This window comes from Myxine glutinosa, chromosome 6, assembly GCF_964187855.1.
Source record: "Myxine glutinosa chromosome 6, kmMyxGlut1.1, whole genome shotgun sequence".
NCBI classification, from domain to species: Eukaryota; Metazoa; Chordata; class Myxini; order Myxiniformes; family Myxinidae; genus Myxine; species Myxine glutinosa.
In genome coordinates this window covers 141,006,405-141,027,363 of record NC_136266.1, presented here as the reverse complement: position 1 = coordinate 141,027,363, position 20,959 = coordinate 141,006,405, and the positions used below count along the sequence as shown (strand labels likewise).

Below are 20,959 nucleotides of genomic sequence, written 5' to 3'. Positions count from 1 at the left end.
CACAGGCTCTATTCCCATCATCTTTCGCAATTCATCATTTGTCTTCCCCTCTCTCTCTCAACAATACTCCACACATCCACCGAACCATTCGCATTTCCACCCTTTCCAGCCTTCGTTGCTGCTCTATGTTCATTACCCATGTCTCGCTCCCATAAATCATAACACTTCTCACACATACAGCATACACCTTTCCCTTCAGCTTCAATGACACCCCTCCTCGTCAGCACGCCACTCAGTTCCCGAAACTTCTTCCATGCACATCTCACTCGAGCAACCGTTGCCGAGTCTGATCCACCTTCTCCATTCAGCATGTCTCCGAGGTAGCAAAATGTTTTCACACCTTCCAGCTTCACGCCATCTCCAATATCCAACTCAACATTTCCTCCATCTGCAGCTCCCTCTGTGCACACCTTACACTTGAATGTAGCTGCCACACTGGTTAATGACCCTCTCAAACCACTACATTTTTGATGAACCCACTCAGCGCACATTGTACATTGAATGGAATTCACTCCGACACCCTTCCTGCACACAGCACACGTCCACTTCCCAGTTCTTTCCACCTCACCACATGCTTGACCACTTGCCATCACCTTCATTTTTCCGATATTCACCTTCAGACCTTTTGGCTCCATACATTTCTTCCACTTGTTCATCTTCTCCTTCAGTCCATCCATACTTTCTGCAATCAACACCAGATCATCTGCATACAACAACGCCCATGGTAAACACTCCTTTACGTTCTGAGCCAGCACCTCCATCACAGCTACAAATAGTAATGGACTTAGTACCGACCCCTGATGCACTCCCACCTTCACCTCAAACTCACCACTGTTCCCGTCCTTCATCCTTACAGCTGTGCGCGCTCTTTTGTGCATTGCCATCACAACTCTGATCAACCATTCCTCCACTCCGAACTTCCTCAATGCCCATGTCACTACTTCATGTGGAACCCTATCGAACGCTTTCTCCAGATCAACAAACCCAAGAAACAACTTCTTCCTCTTCTCCATGTACTTCTCCTGCAACTGTCAAACAATAAAAAGCGTGTCTGTCGTTCCTCTTCCTGGCATAAATCCAAACTGCATTTCGTCAATCTTCACTTTCTTCCTTATCCTCCTCTCCAACACCCTTTCCAATACCTTCATTCCATGCTCCAATAACTTTATCGCTCGATTCGAGCCACAGTCCAGAGGGTCACCTTTCCCCTTGTATAGAGGGATGAGCGTACTCAGTTCCCAATCCACTGGAATGCGGCCTTCTTTCACCACCAGATTGCAGATCTCTGTCATTCTCTTCACACCCCAATTTCCCGCTGCCTTCAACATATCTCCCACAACTCCCGTCGGCCCTCCCGCTTTTCTACTCTTCATTGCTTTTATCGCTTCCTCAACTTCCTTCTCGGTTATCTTCTCTGCCGGTCCGAAAACTGGGTTACTCTCGATGTTGCCATCCCATTCATTCTCTGCATTCAACAGTATTTCCATATATCTCTTCCATCTTCCTTTAATTCCACCTGGGTCCACAACGATTTGTCCCACTTCATCCTTCAAGCAACTCACCCCCATCACATCACACCTCTCTTTCGCTATCTGCTTTGCAATCCTGAATACCGCTCTCTGACCCTCTTACAAATCCAAGCGTTCTCCGAACATTTTCCGACATGCCTCCTGCGCCTTTGCTACCTCTTTCTTTGCAGCCTTCTTGGCTGCCTTATAACTTTCATGTTCTGCCTTTTCTGCCCCCGTACTCTTCGCCTTCTGCCATTCCTTGAACTTCTTCCTCTTCTCGTCAATCTTCTTTCCAACTTTATCATCCCACCACCATGTTTCCGAGTGCCTTGGTGGTCCTTTTGTCCATCCACGTACCTCACCAACGGGTCCCAATAGACTATCTTTCATTGACATCCAACCACTTTCAAGCTCAACCACATCATCCTCTACCATACTCAGCCTCTCTTTTAATGCCGCCCTCACTGTCACCTCTTTCAACCTCCACACCTTCATTCTCGGTTGGTACTTCACCCGCCGAGCTCTCCTCGCACCTTTCACCCTTATGTCGCAGACAACCAAGTGGTGCTGTGAAACAGCCTCCTCCCCTGGGATCACCTTTGTGTCCCGGAGGTGATCCCTATCTCGCCTACGCACCAGCAGGTAGTCAACGGTTGTCGTCGACCCACCTGACGTGTATGTAACAAGCTTATTATCCTCTTTCTGGAACTGAGTATTACAAATCAACAAATCAGCTCCATCAGCAAACTCCAAAATCCTTTCACCTTCTCCATTGCTCACACCATATCCGTAACCCCCATTAACTCCCTCAAAACCGTCCATACTCCTTCCCACATGTCCATTTCGGTCTCCTCCTACCACAACTTCCTCATCTTTCACGTTTTCCATCAGCTTCTCTATCGCACACCAGAACTTGTCATTATCTTCATCGCTCCGACCAACCTGCGGAGCATATCCGAGATGACGTTCACCGAGAGCTTTCCAATCATCATTTTCACCATCATCAACCTTTCTCTCACTCTGGTCACACTCACCACACTGTCTACAAACTCCTCAGAAAACAGGACACCAACACCAACAACATCCCCAGCACTCAATGGTGAAGAATTGCTTTCAAAATCTCTGATCCGGATCCAGATCTGGATCTTCACCAAAATTGAATCGATTCTTCCTTCTCACACACCCAACCTCTCCACCAAGTTTCGTCCAAATCCGTCCACAACTTTTTGAGATATCCTGCTATGTATAGTTTTTGGCCCTATTTCCCAATGGTGAAGAATCACTTTAATAATTCTACTAGCTGGATCCGAATCCGGATCTTCACCAAAATTTAATCATTTTGTCCTTGGCACATACGCTACCTCTCCGCCAAATTTCTTCCGAATCGATATACAACTTTTTGAGATATCCTGTTCACAAACAGACAGACAAGGGTGAAAACATAACGTCCATCCACCTCTGCTGGCGGAGGTAATAAAGGTTTTTAAAAAACGTTTTGCAGCGCTGGACCTAGTTGACAGAATGCCAGACGAAGTGTGGAATGAGGTTGAAGGTATTGTAAACGAAGAAGCCAAAAACAACCTTCCAAAAGCAAGCAGAAGATCAAATGCCTGTCAGAAGAGGCAAAAAATATGATAGACAGAAGAAGAGAAATGAAAACCAAAGGCACATCAGGAGAGGCCATTAAACAGCCAAGGACATGCTTGGAAAGAGATATTTTTAAAGCGGCGTACACAGAGATAGAAAGTGACAACAGAGCGGGGGAAACAAGATCTTTTCATAAAGATCAGGGAGATCACAGGAAAGTTTAGGTCGAGGATTGGGGTCATTTCGAGTAGAACAGGAAAAGATGTGACAGAAGAAGCAGGTGAAAGAAAGAAGGATGGACGGACTATACCGGAACTCTATACAAACGAGATAACAATATGATTGCAACCTTTGCAGAAAGAGAATATGAGTGAGAACCAATACTGATGCAATGTGAGGTATGAAAGAGCTGGGAAATTGAAAAGCAGCAGGTGCACTAGAAAAGCAATAAAGTGAGTGCAGAATGTTGAGGAGAAATTGATAGACGGTTAGCATTGGCTAGAACAGCAATGACAGGATCGAAAAAGATCTGGAAAGACAAAGATGTGGAAACCAAGAGGAGGCTGTTGAATGGTCTGGCATCTCCATTGGTAATGTATGGTTGTGAGTCATAGACAGTGAAAAAGAAAGGAAGAAGACTGACAGTTTTAAATTGTGGTGTTGGAGACTAATGTGAAAAATTCCATGGACTGGAAGAAGAATTAGAACAGCACTCGGTAGATGTAGAGCATGCCTCCGCTAACCCGTGCAGTTTACCTTTTGCGTCCCACTGATGGGCCGGATCTGGATTCGGGCCTGAGCCAAAATCGAATCTGCTTGTTCTTGTCACCTCACCTACTCATCCACATAGCTTTGCCGTAACTCATCCACAAGTTTTTCCCTTCATATTGATTTTGGCCCTATATCTCAATGATGAAGAATCATTTTTTTAAATTTTTTTAATCCTCGTCTCTGTATCCGGATTCGGATCTTCACCAAAATCTAATCAATTCGTCCCTGTTACATACCCAGCCTGTACACTAAATTGCGTCCGAATCCGTCCACAACATTTTGAGATATCTTGCTCACAAACAAACAAACAGACAAATGAAAAATCGGTCAGAGACCGAGGACTTGCCGGAATGTACTCTTTTATCGGCCATTTAAGACAAATATGGCGTCCGAACCACGTGACCTATGATGTCATTATTAACATATTTTATTCCCCATGGAGAGTTCTTTACAATGAGCCATGTCTCAATTTTTTCTATTCAGCACTTTCAGAGATATGGAGGTGCACAATTTTTCGGTTTTTCCAAGATGGCGGCCGAACCACGTGACATATGACGTCATCATTAACATATTTTATTCCCCATTGAGAGTTCTTTGCAATGAGCCATGTCTCAATTTTTTCCATTCTGCACTTTTGGAGATATAGTGGTGCAAAGTTTTCCCATTTTTCCAAGATGGCGGCCGAACCACGTGACCGATGCCATCATCATTAACATATTTTATTCCCCATGGAGAGTTCTTTACAATGAGCCATGTCTCAATTTTTTCTGTTCAGCACTTTTGGAGATTTTGTGGTGCAAAGTTTTGCCGTTTTTCCAAGATGGCGGCCGACCACGTGACTGATGACGTCATCATTAACATATTTTATTCCCCATGGAGAGTTCTTTACAATGAGCCATGTCTCAATTATTTCTGTTCAGCACTTTTGGAGATATAGTGGTGCAAAGTTTTGCCGTTTTTCCAAGATGGCGGCCGACCACGTGACATATGACGTCATCATTAACATATTTTATTCCCCATGGAGAGTTCTTTCCAATGAGCCATGTCTCAATTTTTTCTGTTCAGCACTTTTGGAGATATAGTGGCGCAACGATTTGCCGTTTTTCCAAGATGGCGACCGAACCACGTGACTGATGACGTCATCATTTACATATTTTATTCCCCATGGAGAGTTCTTTACAATGAGCCATGTCTCAATTTTTTCTGTTCAGTACTTTCGGAGATATAGAGGTGCAAATTTATTCGGTTTTTCCAAGATGGCGGCCGAACCACGTCACCGATGACGTCATCATTGGGGCACAGTATATTAGAGGGCAAGACCATTATGTGTGCAAAGTTTGGCGATTCTCCGTGCAACGGTGTAGACGCAGTGCTGCAAACAGACAAACAGACAAACAGACAAACAGACAAACAGACAAACAGACAAACAGACAAACAAACGAACAGATCAACATACTTGCCGGAAAATTTTTCCGGCAAGTAATGAAAAATCGGTCAGAGACCGAGGACTTGCCGGAATTTACTTTTTTATCGGCCATTTAGGACAAATATGGCGGCCGAACCACGTGACCGATGATGTCATCATGAACATATTTTATTCCCCATGGAGAGTTCTTTACAATGAGTCACGTCTCAATTTTTTCTATTCAGCACTTTGGGAGATATGGAGGTGGTAGGTTTTTCGGTTTTTCCAAGATGGCGGCCGAACTACGTAACTGATGACGTCATCATTAACATATTTTATTCCCCATCAAGAGTTCTTTACAATGAGCCATGTCTCAATTTTTTCTATTCAGTACTTTCAGAGATATGGAGGTGCAAAGTTTTTAGGTTTTTCCAAGATGGCGGCCGAACCACGTGACTGATGACGTCATCATTAACCTATTTTATTCCCCATGGAGAGTTCTTTACAATGAGCCATGTCTCAATTTTTTCTGTTCAGCACTTTCGGAGATATAGAGTTGCAAACTTTTTCCAAGATGGCGGCCGAACCACGTGACACATGACGTCATCACTAACATTTTATTCCCCATGGAGAGTTCTTTACAATGAGCTCAATTTTTTCTGTTCAGCACTTTTGGAGATATAGTGGTGCAAAATTTTGCCATTTTCCAAGATGGCGGCCGAACCACGTGACTGATGACGTCATCATTAACATATTTTATTACCCATGGAGAGTTCTTTACAATGAGCCATGTCTCAATTTTTTCTGTTCAGCACTTTTGGAGATATAGCGGTGCAAAGTTTTGCCGTTTTTCCAAGATGGCGGCCGACCACGTGACATATGACATCATCATTAACATATTTTATTCCGCATGGCGAGTTCTTTACAATGAGCCATGTCTCAATTTTTTCTGTTCAGCACTTTTGGAGATTTCGTGGTGCAAAGTTTTGCCGTTTTTCCAAGATGGCGGCCGACCACGTGACTGATGATGTCATCATTAACATATTTTATTCCCCATGGAGAGTTCTTTACAATGAGCCATGTCTCAATTTTTTCTGTTCAGTACTTTCGGAGATATAGAAGTGCAAAGTTTTTCGGTTTTTCCAAGATGGCGGCCGAACCACGTCACCGATGACGTCATCAATTGGGCACAGTCTATTCCAGGGCAAGACCAATATGTGTGCAAAGTTTGGCGATTCTACGTGCAACGGTGTAGACGCAGTGCTGCAAACAGACAAACAGACAAACAGACAAACAGACAAACAGACAAACGAACAGATCAACATACTTGCCGGAAAATTTTTCCGGCAAGTAACAAACGAGGGGGAATACATAACCTCCATACTCCTTTGGTGATGGAGGTAACAAACAAACATCAGTGCTTGAATAAATGAGACCATCATGTGCATTAGAAGCACTGTTGCTAAAACAGAAACCATCTTACTTTGGACACATCATGCATGTAGAACACAAAAGTCTGGATAAATCAATAATGCTAGGTATGGTTGAGGGAAGAAGAAGAAGAAGAAGAGGCAGACCTTGTATGTGCTGGATGAATTCGCTGCCTTCCCTTCTCCGCTCACGCTGCCTTACATTTCCCTGCCCTTGTGCTGCTTTTGTTCTCCCCACTCACCTCTCCTTCCCCCTCTCTCTCCCCTCCACTGCCCCTACCCTCCGTCTCTCCCACACCAATTTCTCCCTACCCCACTACTCTTCCTCCCCAAACTCTTTGTCTCTCAGGCACCCCTCTTTAGGGGGGGGGGGCCTCAAATTTTAAACGTGTTTTTTTTTTTTTTTTGACATTTCATGATCACACAAATTTTCAAATTATAACCAAAATACAAAATATAATGTCCAGTAAATGATTGTAAATGTTTACTTTCTTTTCTTATTAAACTGTCCATTATTGGGGCACATGGTATTTCTTGCAATATCTTTCAACACAGAGGGCCATTTTTCAGGGCAGACAACACATGCAGAGGCTTTCTCGCCCCGCCGCCCCCAACTCATCCCCCGGTTTTTGTGCAGACGCGACATGGTTTGGTGGGCTTCTCTTTTTTTTTGTGGGTGACAAACATGTGAGGTAGTGAAACGATTCAACTGTTGGCATTGGGATTGGAGTTGCACATCGTCCTTGAACTTGAATATCTGTCACGGTATTTCCCAGCAATGAGTTGTTACATTTTCACAAAACTTCGAGTTTAATTTGTTGCCCTCTATTTTCATTGGGCAGGATGTGAGCATTCAGAAATAATATCTCAATAATGTGAAGGAAGTCTTGTACCATCGTATTGTTATACATAGAGCTGAGTATTACGACATCTGGTCAGATCTGTCTATCCCGGGAATGCCATTGCTGTAGTCGTGGACTATATTGGTTTTCTTTGAAATCTTGTTATTCCGATTCGCACCATCAACCATCTCCAATCGTTGTGCATGTTGTTTATTGTGAGCAGATCCTGTTTTCCTTTTATTTACAAACTATCAATTAGTCTGAGCGCTGCACTTCATGTTCCCTCTTCTTCAACCTTTTCTGAACCACATCTTTTGGATTTTCTTTACGGTCAAACCGGAGAAACTTTCTGGGAAAACCACATTTCCAAGCTGGCCTCCAAAGCCAGTCGCCGACTGGGCATCCTCCATCGTGCGAAGTCCTTCCTTGGCACACCTGAGCTCCTCACCACATACAAGGCTTTCATCCGCAGCTCTATGGAATAATGCTCTCCCCTCTGGGCCGGTGCTCCTGCCTCACACCTAGCTCGGCTTCACGCTGTTGAAACCAAAGCTTTCAGAATCATTGGAATCTCCTGCGATGAAGTTAACTCCGAGGGCCGTTCACTCACTCACCGCAGGCAGGTTGGTGGTCTTTCCGTCTTCTACCGACTCCTCTCCGGCCTTGCTCCTCCAGCTCTCTCTGTGCTCTGTCCCCCAAATATTCCTGTAGGTCGCACAAGATCTGCCAGCAACCCTCTTATGGTTAAACTGCCAAAATCAAGACTCTCTGCACACCTTCACTCTTTCATTCCTCTTTTTCCCGCCTCTGAAACAAAGTCCCTCACTCTCTTCAATCCCTCTCCTCCCTCCAGGTCTTTAAAACAGCTGTTCACCACCATCTCTTACATTCCGTCAAACCTTGATCTTTTCCACCCTTGTTTATTCACCCCAGATCCACTTTTTTGAAATTCAGACTTCTTTCCTGGAAGTCCTTGCAGTTTCCATGTGTTTTATACCTCACCCCCCCCTCCCCCTCTTCCCACACCTCCTCCCCAAAGCCCTCTACCTGTTTGTACTTGTGTGCCTCCCCCTCTCTCCCCATCTTGTCTACCACTCCCCTTATTATATGTTTTATGTGTTCGTGTTTTTTTTCTTGTGATTGATGTTAGCTCTTTCACGAGCCTCGATCTTGTATATAAAAAAAAACAATAACCCGGAGTGTTTCACATATGATGGATGTCCCTGCTCAGTCAGTTTTTTTTTTTTTTGAACTAGTCTCACGGAATTGTAATTATTGATCTGTGTGCAAAACATGACCTCTGTCCAGGTTATTAGCCAACAGCTGCAGCCTTTACAAGTCGGCATCATAATAGAAGCCCGTTCCACAGTACATGCAAATTTTCAGCACCAGACCGTGAGATTCGCATCGTTTATGGAGTTTGATTCCATATTTGTGGCGTTTCTTTTTGATGCACATGCTGTCGAAACGAGCGCATGCCAAGCCAAAGTACCACAGACTCGCCGTTGCACAAATCCCTCCCTGGAGAGTAATTATGAATCAATTAATGATTAAAGTGATCCAGGAGAGGTCATACCTTGTATAAACGATCATCTTGAGGTTGGGAATTGTCTCCGAAATGCCGAAAACGTAAGAGCATTTGGAAGCAAACAAACTCCCTCACTCTCTTCAATCCCACTCCTCCCTCCAGGTCTTTAAAACAGCTGTTCACCACCATCTCTTATCTTCCCCCATCCAAAACCTTGATCTTTTCTACCCCCGCTAATTCACCCCAGATACATTTTTTTTTTTGTTTATTCCAACTTCTTTCCTGGAAGTCCTTGCAGTGTTCATATGTTTTATACCTCTCCCACCTCCCCCAAAGCCCTCCCCCTCCCACATTTCTCCCGATGTCTCTGCTCTCAAATGTTGTGTTTGTGTCCTTCCCCCTCTCTCCCCATCTTGTCTGCCGCTCCCCTTATTTTTTGTGTTTTGTGTGTCGGTTTGACTTTTTGTGTGATTAATGTTAGCTCTTTCACGAGCCTCGATGTTGTATACAAAAAAAAAATAAAAAAAAAAATTGTTGAAATTAAGATCAAATAGCTGTATGTTGAAATATGTTGAAAAAGTCAAAACTTTACATGGGGTGTACTTACCTTTTCACGTGACTGTATATATAAAATATTAAAAAAGAAAAGAAAACTCACAAACATTCCACCAAACCTTTACAGAGTGTAATTTATAAACAAACTGAAGGATGCTATTTCGACAAAGAAAACAATATGCAGAGAGCTCGCTTTCCTACACCGATTTAATGCATACGCTGCTCTGTTGTTTAGAAATGCTATTTGCAAAACAAGAAATGTTAATGAGCTCATCAGCACATTATTGAGCAGACATGCTGTTAGATGTTCTGTTCCACAGGATCGTTAATGGATAATTCAAATTACATCATGTGGCATCTTCAATTTTTGTTGCGGCTCATAGCACCACTAAAAATGATGCCTTGTAGAGACTATCGGTACTCCAGTTGTGCTCCAAGGTAGGTAGGTTGTTTTGACCCATGTGAATCAACAAAGCCAGAAACGTTTCATTTCTGCTGTTGATCATCTTCGGAATGGTCTCTGTATCTCGATTTAAGCTGGCGCATATCGGTTTGTTTCTGTGACCATACAACAACAACAACAACAACAACAGGCATTTTAAGGCTATTTTCCATGCTCGAGCGGGGTGTTAGCCTTGTGGTCCCCCCTCCATTTTGCCCTATGTTCTGCATCTCCCCCTGTTAACCCCCTTGCCCGCATTTCTTCTTCCACCACCTTTAGCCAAGTCTTTCTCGGTCTTCCCCATCCTCTACTTCCTTATATATTCATTTCCATCACTCTTCTCAACCAGTCACTTTCATCCTTCCTCAACACATGACCAAACCATCTCAAACTGTTTCTCTTCACAGCATCAATCACAGGCTCTATTCCCATCATCTTTCGCAATTCATCATTTGTCTTCCTCTCTCTCAACGATACTCTGCACATCCACCGAACCATTCGCATTTCCACCCTTTTTTTTTTTTTTTTTTTGTATACAAGATCGAGGCTCGTGAAAGAGCTAACATTAATCACACAGAAAGACAAACCGACACATAAAACATACAACATGGGGAGTGGTAGACAAGATAGGGAGAGGGGGAAGGACACAAACACAACATTTGAGAGCAGGGACATCGAGAGATCTGTGGGAGGGAGAGGGCTTTGGGGGGGGAGGCATGGGAAAGGGGGGGTGGGGGGGTGGGAGAGGTATAAAATATATGGACACTGCAAGGACTTCCAGCAAAGAAGTTGGAATTTCAAACAAAGTTGATCTGGGGTGAATTAGTGGGGGGTAGAAAAGATCAAGGTTTTGGATGGGGGAACATAAGAGATGGTGGTGAACAGCTGTTTTAAATACCTGGAGGGAGGAGTGGGATTGAAGGGAGTGTTTGAGTTTGTTCCAGAGGCGGGAGAAAAGAGGAATGAAAGAGTGAAGGTGAGCAGAGAGCCTAGATTTCGGCAGTTTAACCATCAGAGGGTTGCTGGCAGATCTTGTGCGACCTGGAGGAATATTTGGGGGACGAAGCACAGAGAGAGCTGGGGGAGCAAGGCCGGAGAGGAGTCGGTAGAAGACAGAAAGACCACCTACCTGCCTGCGGTGAGTGAGTGAAAGGCCCTCGGATATAGCTTCATCGCGGGAGATTCCAATGATTCTGAAAGCTTTGGTTTCAACAGCGTGAAGCCGAGCGAGGTGTGAGGCAGGAGCAACAGCCCATAGGGGAGAACAGTATTCCATTGAGCTGTGGATGAAAGCCTTGTATGTGATGAGGAGCTCAGGTGTGCCAAGGAAGGACTTCGCCCGGCGGAGGATGCCCAGTCGGCGACTGGCTTTGGAGGCCAGCTTGGAAATGTGGTTTTCCCAGGAAAGATCATGGCAGATAGTGAGACCCAAAAGCTTGAGCGACAGAACTTCTTGGAGAGGATTGTTGAGAAAGTAGATGGGAGGGTTGTCCAGTCGGTCTTTTCAGAGAGACATAGTAAGAGTGTGAGATTTGTCATGATTGAAAGACTTTCCAGCCTTCGTTGCTGCTCTACATTCATTACCCATGTCTCGCTCCCATAAATCATAACACTTCTCACACATGCAGCATACACCTTTCCCTTCAGCTTCAACGACACTCCCCTCCTCGTCAGCGTGCCACTCAGTTACCGAAACTTGATTTCTTTTGAAAGTTCCCGAAAGGCCAGAAACGTTTCATTTCTGCTGTTGATCATCTTCGGAATGGTCTCCGTTTGTCAATTTAAGCTGGCGCATATCGGTTTGTTTCTGTGACCATGATATAGAGTAATTGTGGAGTCAGAAATAAGTCAAAATAATCACCAGGTGAAGCATCTTGTAGCTGAATTCGAAGACCAGAGTTTTCATTGAAAGCGAAATCAGGTGGATCTTGCACAACATTCGACCAGTTATGTAATTGTACACCAGGGTTCACACCTCCAGCTGCTCCATCTGGTGTTGGAGCATCAGCTGCTCCTCTATCACAAGCCGGGGTAGCAGAACCACATCCACTACCTCTTTACTCCTCGACCACGGGGTCCTCTGGTGTGGACACTGCGAACTGTAGGTCTTCCAGGTACTGCCAGTACTGCGTTTTCATCACTTGAAGAAAACGAGTCTGACAAAACTCTTGGGTTGCCATTGTCACTCAACTGGTTATCACTGCTATATTGTCGTCATTTTGGGCTGAAAAATCACTGTCATCTATGTAGTCCCATCATCAGAGTCCACTGTCGTCATTATCAATCTCCATGAGAAAATTTGCCACTTCATATGCACTTCATCTGCTTTGCTCATGGAATGGTAAAATCTGTAAATGAAGTATATGCACATGCATACTATGAGTCAACGTGTTAAGTCGGCAGTCAACGTGTTAAGGTCATTTTGGTGACCATTTATTTCGAGTTGCTTGCAAAATCGAAGATGTTTCATGCATATTGGTTGGTCTTGTGCGTTATATTGTTTGTCTGTTTGTCTGTCTGTCTGTCTGTCAATCGCCTACAGGTCACAATTTAAAACCAATCTTCACGAAACTTCACGAGATGGTAGAGTTGATCATAAGGAAAAAGCCTATTGATTTTGAGGTCAAAGATCATCCTGAGGTCAAATTTCTAAAATTATCAATTTTCATCCTATTGACTTGAAAATGAAACAGCAATTGCACAGTGCTCCATTGAATTGGGAAACGAACTATTTTAAGGTCAAAAGGTCCAAGGTCAACTCAAGGTCAAACTTCTAAAATCAATTTTCATCTGAACAATCGTCAATTTTCATTCGATTAACCTGAAAATGAAAGAGCAATTGCATGGGACAAAAACATATGGTCGACGCTACGATATCCCTTGGTGCCATTGTTGTGCTAACCTCTTTTGTTTTGTTGCAATTTCATCAAAATGGACAATTTGATGTATGCATGGCAACTTTTTATTTTGGGAGGAGTGTGTTTTGCAAGTATCGTGCTCTGCATGATGTCTTCTTGTTCTTTTGTTGAAATGTCACTTTTGACATTCAGCATGTGTTGTTACTTCAACTTAGGACAGGTTTGATAATTTTCTAAGCTAAATGATCCTGCAGCTTAATTAAGCCTGTTTAGTTTTTAAGTATATGACAAAGCAATTTCTGCATTTGATGATTTATAGTTTGAACCGTTTCTGAGGATTTCCTCATCCTTATTTTACATCTTTGCAGAACCGCCTGGCTGGAAGAACACTCCATGAGCAAACCAGACATGACAAGAACTCACATGAGAAGGTGAGATATCCTGCAGTCAAATGAGCATTAATAAATCTGCCACTTTGAGTTCAATATTGAGCTTAATTGGGTGGTTGTGAACCAGGTCGCATGGAGGATATTCCATGCTTTGTGTTTGCTATTGGGGCTATCCATAGTTCATCCCTCGATGTGAGCATCAGTTGGCGGCACACTTGCGTGGTGTGCAACAAATAACATTGAACATGATGGAAACAGATTATGCTGAACATAGGAAATTGTATTGCTGCAGTTATTGACAAAAGCTGGAGTTTCCTTTCTGATGGCCTACTTTCATTTGGCCTGTTGGTGTTCCCATCTGAATCCTTTCCTCATATTAGAGAATACAGGTTCAAATGCCATCTACAATATTTTCTAATAATGTAACCTCACACTTTATAAAGGGAAGATAAGGAGAAGAAGAAGAAGAATGTGATTGTAATCCGTGTGTGTGATGTATGTTTGTGTACAGCACCTCCATAAGCCTTGCATCATGATTAAAAAAGTAGAGAAGTGAATCAATTTGTACAAAATTTTAAAGACCACTTAAGTTGTGATTGTCTACCGCCCCTTCGACAAATATCAGAGACGGGGGACATTAAATGAGCTCTGTCCGACCAACCGATCATCCGTCCACGTACTTTTGTCTACGCGATATTTCAAAAATGGTTTAACATTTCACTTCAATATTGCACATATATTTTCCTCATGACGTCATCTCAACCTGATTGGATCAGGGATGTGATTGGCTTAATTATATTGCCATGGCAACCATCTCAGTAGCTTGTCTGGTGTTTGTGATATTTCAAAAACTGTTCAAGATTTAGCTTCCATAATTACAAAGATTCCTCGTCCTCCCCAAAACGGGTGAGGGAGGGTGAGACCGAGGGTATCAGCTCCTTACACTTTTCTTTCAAACCTAAGAATGCAATGAATCCCAAACAAAATCAATGTGAAATGTTTCTGTAATTTCCATGGTGACCTTCAGGTTCCATGTGTCAGGGCTTCGAGTAAAATTGCTTATTCTATTAGAATTTTTATTCTACATAAAAGTTCCATTTCAGGCATATAAAGTGACATGCTTTGCATTGTTATAATGAAAGTCAAATTGCTGACAAAGATATGATTCTGTTACGTGGTCTTCCCGGTGATTACCTGGTCTCGGTGACCCCCGGACCGTGAGAGGAACTCCGCCAGAAAGATCTATTAGTTATGCGCGTTCGTAACGCAATCAATATGAATTCCAATCAATAAGAAACCCCACACCAAGGATCCGGAATAATCAAGGATATAATCCCCGAGCAATCAACAACCATCAACCATCAGCAATCAATCTTACAAAGATGTAAACCCATCTACAGTAACTCTAAGATGGCCATCTTATACATTCCTCACGTGAGCCCCACTCCCGACTCCCTCCATGGTCAATGTCTCTCTCAATGTCTCCGTACTCCTGTAGTTCGATCTCCGCACGTGGGCGGTTGAACGGACCCTTCCTGACGTGCTTCCACCGGGCACGTCCCGTACCGGGAACAACGGCTGCAGCACACACCTCCTGGCCCAGCAAAGCGGGCAAAGCAACACGCGGCTTGCCCAGCGCACGAGGCCCAAGGGGCGACCCGTACGCGGCCTTGTAGACGGTGAAGCGAACTGTGCCGGACGCTTGGTTCCGTGCACGAACCCACAGTGACTTGACGTGTCAAAGGGTAGTTACACGTCCCGGTAACTCCTCTCGCCAGACGGGCTGTTAAACGCCGATTCTCTTACGTTGCTCAATAGCGATACCGCTCGCGTCCGAGCTCGGCGAGGAAAAAGAAGAATCGTCGCTTCTCCAGGACCTCGTGTCTTTTTCCTTCCGTTTCCGGTCTCCTTTTTCCCAGAAGGGCTCCTGACCCTTTAATCACAACAACCTTTAATCGACTACACATTGATAAGCAAAGACCTGAATAGTAATTCACATGAATTCGTAACACTCCCCCCCTTCAAGAAAGAAAGTTTGAACCCAGCGAAAACTTTCTTTGCCGGCCAACTTGGATAAACAAACCAGATAACTCACCCCCCCCCCCCCCCCCAAATCATCAGTTTCCCCCGGGCACAGTCATCACTTAAAGATAAAGCAACAATATTTCACCCAATCCCCTAGATTAATTCCCTCTGGACCAAGCGTCCACCACTTCTGGTTTCTCTTGAATGACGGTTAAGAGGTGGTGACCAAAGCCCCAAAGTTAAACCTCTCGATAGCACTTTTTCGGGAGGCCCAGCTGAGTATTCCCTACATGGACGCCTTAAGGAATATGGAGTTCACGGTTAGTCCGGGGAGGAAAGTTCATTACATGGGACGCCTTTAAGAACGTGGAGTTCACGGTTAGTCCGTGCAGGAAAGTTCACTACCTGGACGCCTTTAAGAACGCGGCGTTCACGGTTAGTCCGTGTAGGAGCCCCGGCTCGGCGGCTCCACCGTATATAGGGCTTCAACTTCTCCAGACTCCTACCAGTTACGGTGGGACCCCTTGTCCCAGCCGTTACCTGACTGGCGGTCTCCTTCTCGGCCAGTGCTCTGACATTCATTCTTTCGGGAGGTGCCGTAACTCTGGGAGCCTCCATAGTAATATCGGCTGCTGCCCACACCAAAACTACCGCCAAGTGGTCCTCTTCTGTAGACCTCTCGACGCCTACGAAATGCCTTCCCTACTGTTATGGTCCGACCCTCCAAATCCTTACCATTCCAATTCTTCTCTGCCTCCCTGGCGTCTCTTGTGCTTGCAAACGTGACAAAGCCGAACCCTCTTGACCGTTGCGTTTCCCTGTCTTTTACCACCCGCACTTCCACCAGCGGCCCATATCTGTTGAAGATAGAGGTCAGAACTTCTTCCTCTGTGTTGAAGTTCAGTCCCCCTACAAATAACTTGGAACTTTTGTCGCCATCCCGAGCTGGTGTGGTGTTATTTTCCCTGCTGTGCTCTTTACCAACCCTCGGGTTACCATAAATTTGCCCCCCGGCCAAATCATTCCCGATAATCACAGATACTCCCTCTACAGGAAGCGTGGCTTGTAAACCGACGGTGACCGGTCCTGACACCAAATCGGATTCCAAATGGATGACATGAAGTGGGGCACTAACACAGCCACCGATCCCTTGTAACCGAACACTATCACCAGTTGCGGTACTCTTTGACAATGGCAAAATGCCTTCAAGCATTAAGGATTGATGGGCTCCTGTGTCCCTCAAAACCCTAACCGGTCTTGGGTTAGTCAAGTCTCCCTTGAGTGAGACCAACCCCTCATAAATAAATGGTTGGTAACTCTTCTGTAGGTGATTTCTTACGCTTGCCATCGCATTCGGAGTGGTAATAATCGGACTCCGCTCTGGGTTTTCCCTTTTCATGAGGTAACAACTGGACATCAAGTGTCCAGGTTTCTTGCAAAAAGCGCAAGTAGGCCCGGAGGAAAAACTCGTGGTCTGCCTCGGGCCCCCCGAAAAATAAGTTTGTCTTGGGCCCGTAGCCCCCTGATTTCGAACCGTTCGGGTATCAGCGTTGTCCCCATAATCATCTCGAGGCCGCCGCCATGTATTGTCGTTCTCCGCACCTGCTGTTCCACACCTCCCCTGCGGAGATCTAGGCGAGGAGTTAGGTTCGTGGACCCCTATCCGGTGTGTTAAGGCATAATCATCGGCCATGGTGGCTGCGTCCCACAACTTCGGTACTTTCTTTTCCTGCAGGTACACTTTGATGTCCTCGTGGACACACTGTTGAAATTCCTCCACCAGCATCAGGTCACGCAATGCTTCAAAGTCATTCCCGACTCCTTTTGACTCACACCACCGATCAAACATGTTTTCTTTCACTCTAGCAAACTCCACATGGGTCTCACTCTCCCTCTTCCTGGCATTCCTGAATTTTTGCCGGTAAGCTTCCGGAACCAACTCATAGGCTTTGAGGATGTGCTTCTTCAATACCTCATAATCTGCACATTGGTCCATTGGTAGCGCCGAATAAATCTCTTGAGCTTTACCCACCAGCACACTTTGCACTAGTATGGTCCAGGCCTCCTCCGGCCAGTTTAACTGTCGAGCCACTTTCTCAAAGTGTGGAAAAAATTGAGTGACTTCCTTTTCACTGAAGGGTGGAACCAGCCTCACATGTCTGCCCACATCCCAGGTGTTCTGGCTAGGTGTCGACCCCGTCAGCAAGGGTGGTACCTCTCCCCGTTCTCTCATTAACTCCAGCTCCTTGAATTTAATTTCTTGCTGAAGCTCCATGTCACGTTCCTTTAATTCCCTTTCCGCTTTTCTCTCCTCTGCTTCGAGGTCCCTTGCAGCTCTCCTCTCCTCTGCTTTTCTCCCTTCTAACCTTTCCTGGAGTTCTCGTTCCACTCTCCTTTCCTCTGCTTGTTTCTCTTCTCTCCTCTCTTCTGCTTTCCTTTCTTCTTCTGCTCTTTCCTTTTCTGCTTTCCTTTCTTCTTCTGCTCTTTCCTTTTCTGCTTTCCTTTCTTCTTCTGCTAACCTTTCCTGGAGTTCTCGTTCCACTCTCCTTTCCTCTGCTTGTTTCTCTTCTCTCCTCTCTTCTGCTTTCCTTTCTTCTTCTTTTAACCTTTCCTGGAGTTCTCGTTCCACTCTCCTTTCCTCTGCTTGTTTCTCTTCTCTCCTCTCTTCTGCTTTCCTTTCTTCTTCTGCTCTTTCCTTTTCTGCTTTCCTTTCTTCTTCTGCTCTTTCCTTTTCTGCATTCCTTTCTTCTTCTGCTCTTTCCTTTTCTGCTTTCCTTTCTTCTTCTTTGATCCGTTCCTGGCTCCGTAATTGCAACTCCAGTTTCCGGAGCTCAACGTCTTCTGGTTCTTCGGGTAGCCACTCCCAGGCTAACTCGTCCCATGTTCCTAATCCCACCATAGATTGTATCACCGTGGTCTGCAACTCTGCCTTCCTCAAATTAGTTCGGACCTCCAAGTTAAAATGTTTGGCCAATTTCAAGAGGGCCGCTTTTAGTAACGCTCGGAACTGTGCCTCACTAGGTGTTACCGCAAAGTTCTGTGCAACAAACGCCATGGTGACTATCGTTAACACCTGTTAACCTTCACCCAAGACTTTACCACAATTTCTCAAAAATTTACCAATTAATAATTAATTAATTAATTTTAATTAATAAAAACTATTATTTTATTATGTTATACAATTTTAAATCCCGGACGTAGACCCAATTGCGAATCCGCAAATCGTAATTTGGACGAGCCCCCAATTCTGTTACGTGGTCCTCCCGGTGACTACCTGGTCTCGGTGACCCCCGGACCGTGAGAGGAACTCCGCCAGAAAGATCTATTAGTTATGCGCGTTCGTAACGCAATCAATATGAATTCCAATCAATAAGAAACCCCACACAAAGGATCCGGAATAATCAAGGATATATTCCCCGAGCAATCAACAACCATCAACCATCAGCAATCAATCTTACAAAGATGTAAACTCATCTACAGTAACTCTAAGATGGCCATCTTATACATTCCTCACGTGAGCCCCACTCCCGACTCCCTCCATGGTCAATGTCTCTCTCAATGTCTTCGTACTCCTGTAGTTCGATCTCCGCACGTGGGCGGTTGAACGGACCCTTCCTGACGTGCTTCCACCGGGCACGTCCCGTACCGGGAACAACGGCTGCAGCGCACACCTCCTGGCCCAGCAAAGCGGGTAAAGCAAAGCGGGCAAAGCAACACGCGGCTTGCCCAGCGCGCGAGGCCCAAGGGGCGACCCGTACGCGGCCTTGTAGATGGTGAGGCGAACTGTGCCGGACGCTTGGTTCCGTGCACGAACCCACAGTGACTTGACGTGTCAAAGGGTAGTTACACGTCCCGGTAACTCCTCTCGCCAGACGGGCTGTTAAACGCCGATTCTCTTACGTTGCTCAATAGCGATACCGCTCGCGTCTGAGCTCGGCGACGAAGAAGAAGAATCGTCACTTCTCCAGGACCTCGTGTCTTTTTCCTTCCGTTTCCGGTCTCCTTTTTCCCAGAAGGGCTCCTGACCCTTTTATCACAACAACCTTTAATCGACTACACATTGATAAGCAAAGACCTGAATAGTAATTCACATGAATTTGTAACAATAGCTAGCTTGTCATATATTATCATCATTATAATGTTTGCAGATGTGAGCTATGAATTATAAAGTTGCTTTGTCTAAAATGGGAACAGCTTATTATGTTGACCTGTATAAAATGATTAAGTTACAAGACTTTTCTACTTGCTCCCAGGTTTAGCAATACTGGGGAAGCACTTGTTGCTTTCAGAAGGAAAATAAAGAACCTTTGCAGAGATTCTCTCCAGGAGGGTAGAAATTGGGAGGAGAGAGAAGGACCGTGGAAGGGGAAGTGGGGATAGCCACGCTCCCCCACCCCCCTCCCCACCCGAGTTGCTGTGTGTGCCATCCTGCATTCTGGTTTACTGAATAAACGTTGGTTTGAAAGACAACTAAGCTTCTCACCACATACAAAGCTTTCAACAATAGCTCGATGGAATACTGCTCTCCCCCTCTGGGCTGGTGCACCTGCCTCACACCTGCCTTACACCTAGCTCGGCTTCACGCGGTTGAATCCAAAGCTTTTAGAATTATTGGTATCTCTCACAATGAAGCTGATTCTGAGGGTCTTTCACTCTCTCACCGCAGGCAGGCTGGCGGTCTTTCTGTCTTCTACCGACTCCTCTCCGGCCTAGCTCCCCCAGCTCTATCTGTGCTCTGTCCCCAAAATATTCCTCCAGGACACACAAGATCTGCCAGCAACCCTCTTCTGGTGAAACTGCCAAAATCAAGACTCTCTATTCACTTTCACTCTTTAATGCCTCTTTTCTCCCGCCTCTGGAACAAACTCCCTCACTCTCCTCAATCGCACTCCTCCCTCTAGGTCTTTAAAACAGCTGTTCACCACCATCTCTTATCTTCCCCCATCCAAAACCTTGATCTTTTCTACCCCCATTAATACACCCCAAATCCACCTCTTTCAATTTCCGTTTTCTTTCCTGAAAGTCTCAGCAGTGTCCATTTGTTTTATACCTTGTACCTCCCCTACCTCCACCCCCTCCTCCCCCAGCCCTCTCCCTTCCACAGATGTACCGACTTTCCTGGTCTCTGCTGTTGTTGTGCTTGTGTGCTTCCCTCTCTCCCCCTCTTGTCTCCTGCTCCCTTTATTATATGTTTTATGTGTTTCTGTTTCTGTTTCTGTTTTTGTTTTAGCTCTTACATGAGCTTCGACTTTGTATGAAAAAAAACATTGTGCCAGGTGGCCATGTCTGTGTCTGGCTGGTACATGCTCCTCATCTGTTCGCATAGCTCTTGAAAATGGGGTCAAGATGAACACTGTTAATGCTAATACTGACTGCTTCATAAGAATCGTGCCAAAACTAATTATCTTAAACGAGAGGTGGGGAACCTAGTCCGAGGGCCATAAGAGCTATTGTACTTTGTTTCTGGCTGGATATTTGCCTGGTAATTTGTGAGTAATTTAAACAGCACATCTGCAGATAAGTAAATAAATCATTCTGACTTCTGACTCTGAATCAACATTGCAATTCTTCATGCTCACCATTATATCAACTACAGCCGATGATAAAACAAAATAT

At 45.0% G+C, this 20,959-nt stretch overlaps 1 protein-coding gene across 3 annotated transcripts in view; it reads left to right on the top strand.

The window, feature by feature from the left end:
* The window catches only part of LOC137430376 (kazrin), a 124,943-nt gene that overhangs the window by 35,109 nt on the left and 68,875 nt on the right, over window positions 1-20,959 (top strand). For all 3 annotated transcript variants that reach the window (XM_078780589.1, XM_078780590.1, XM_078780588.1), the window contains exon 5: window positions 13,298-13,360. In XM_078780589.1, the coding sequence (XP_078636715.1) occupies window positions 13,298-13,360 (63 nt within the window). The remainder of the gene's footprint in view (window positions 1-13,297; window positions 13,361-20,959) is intronic.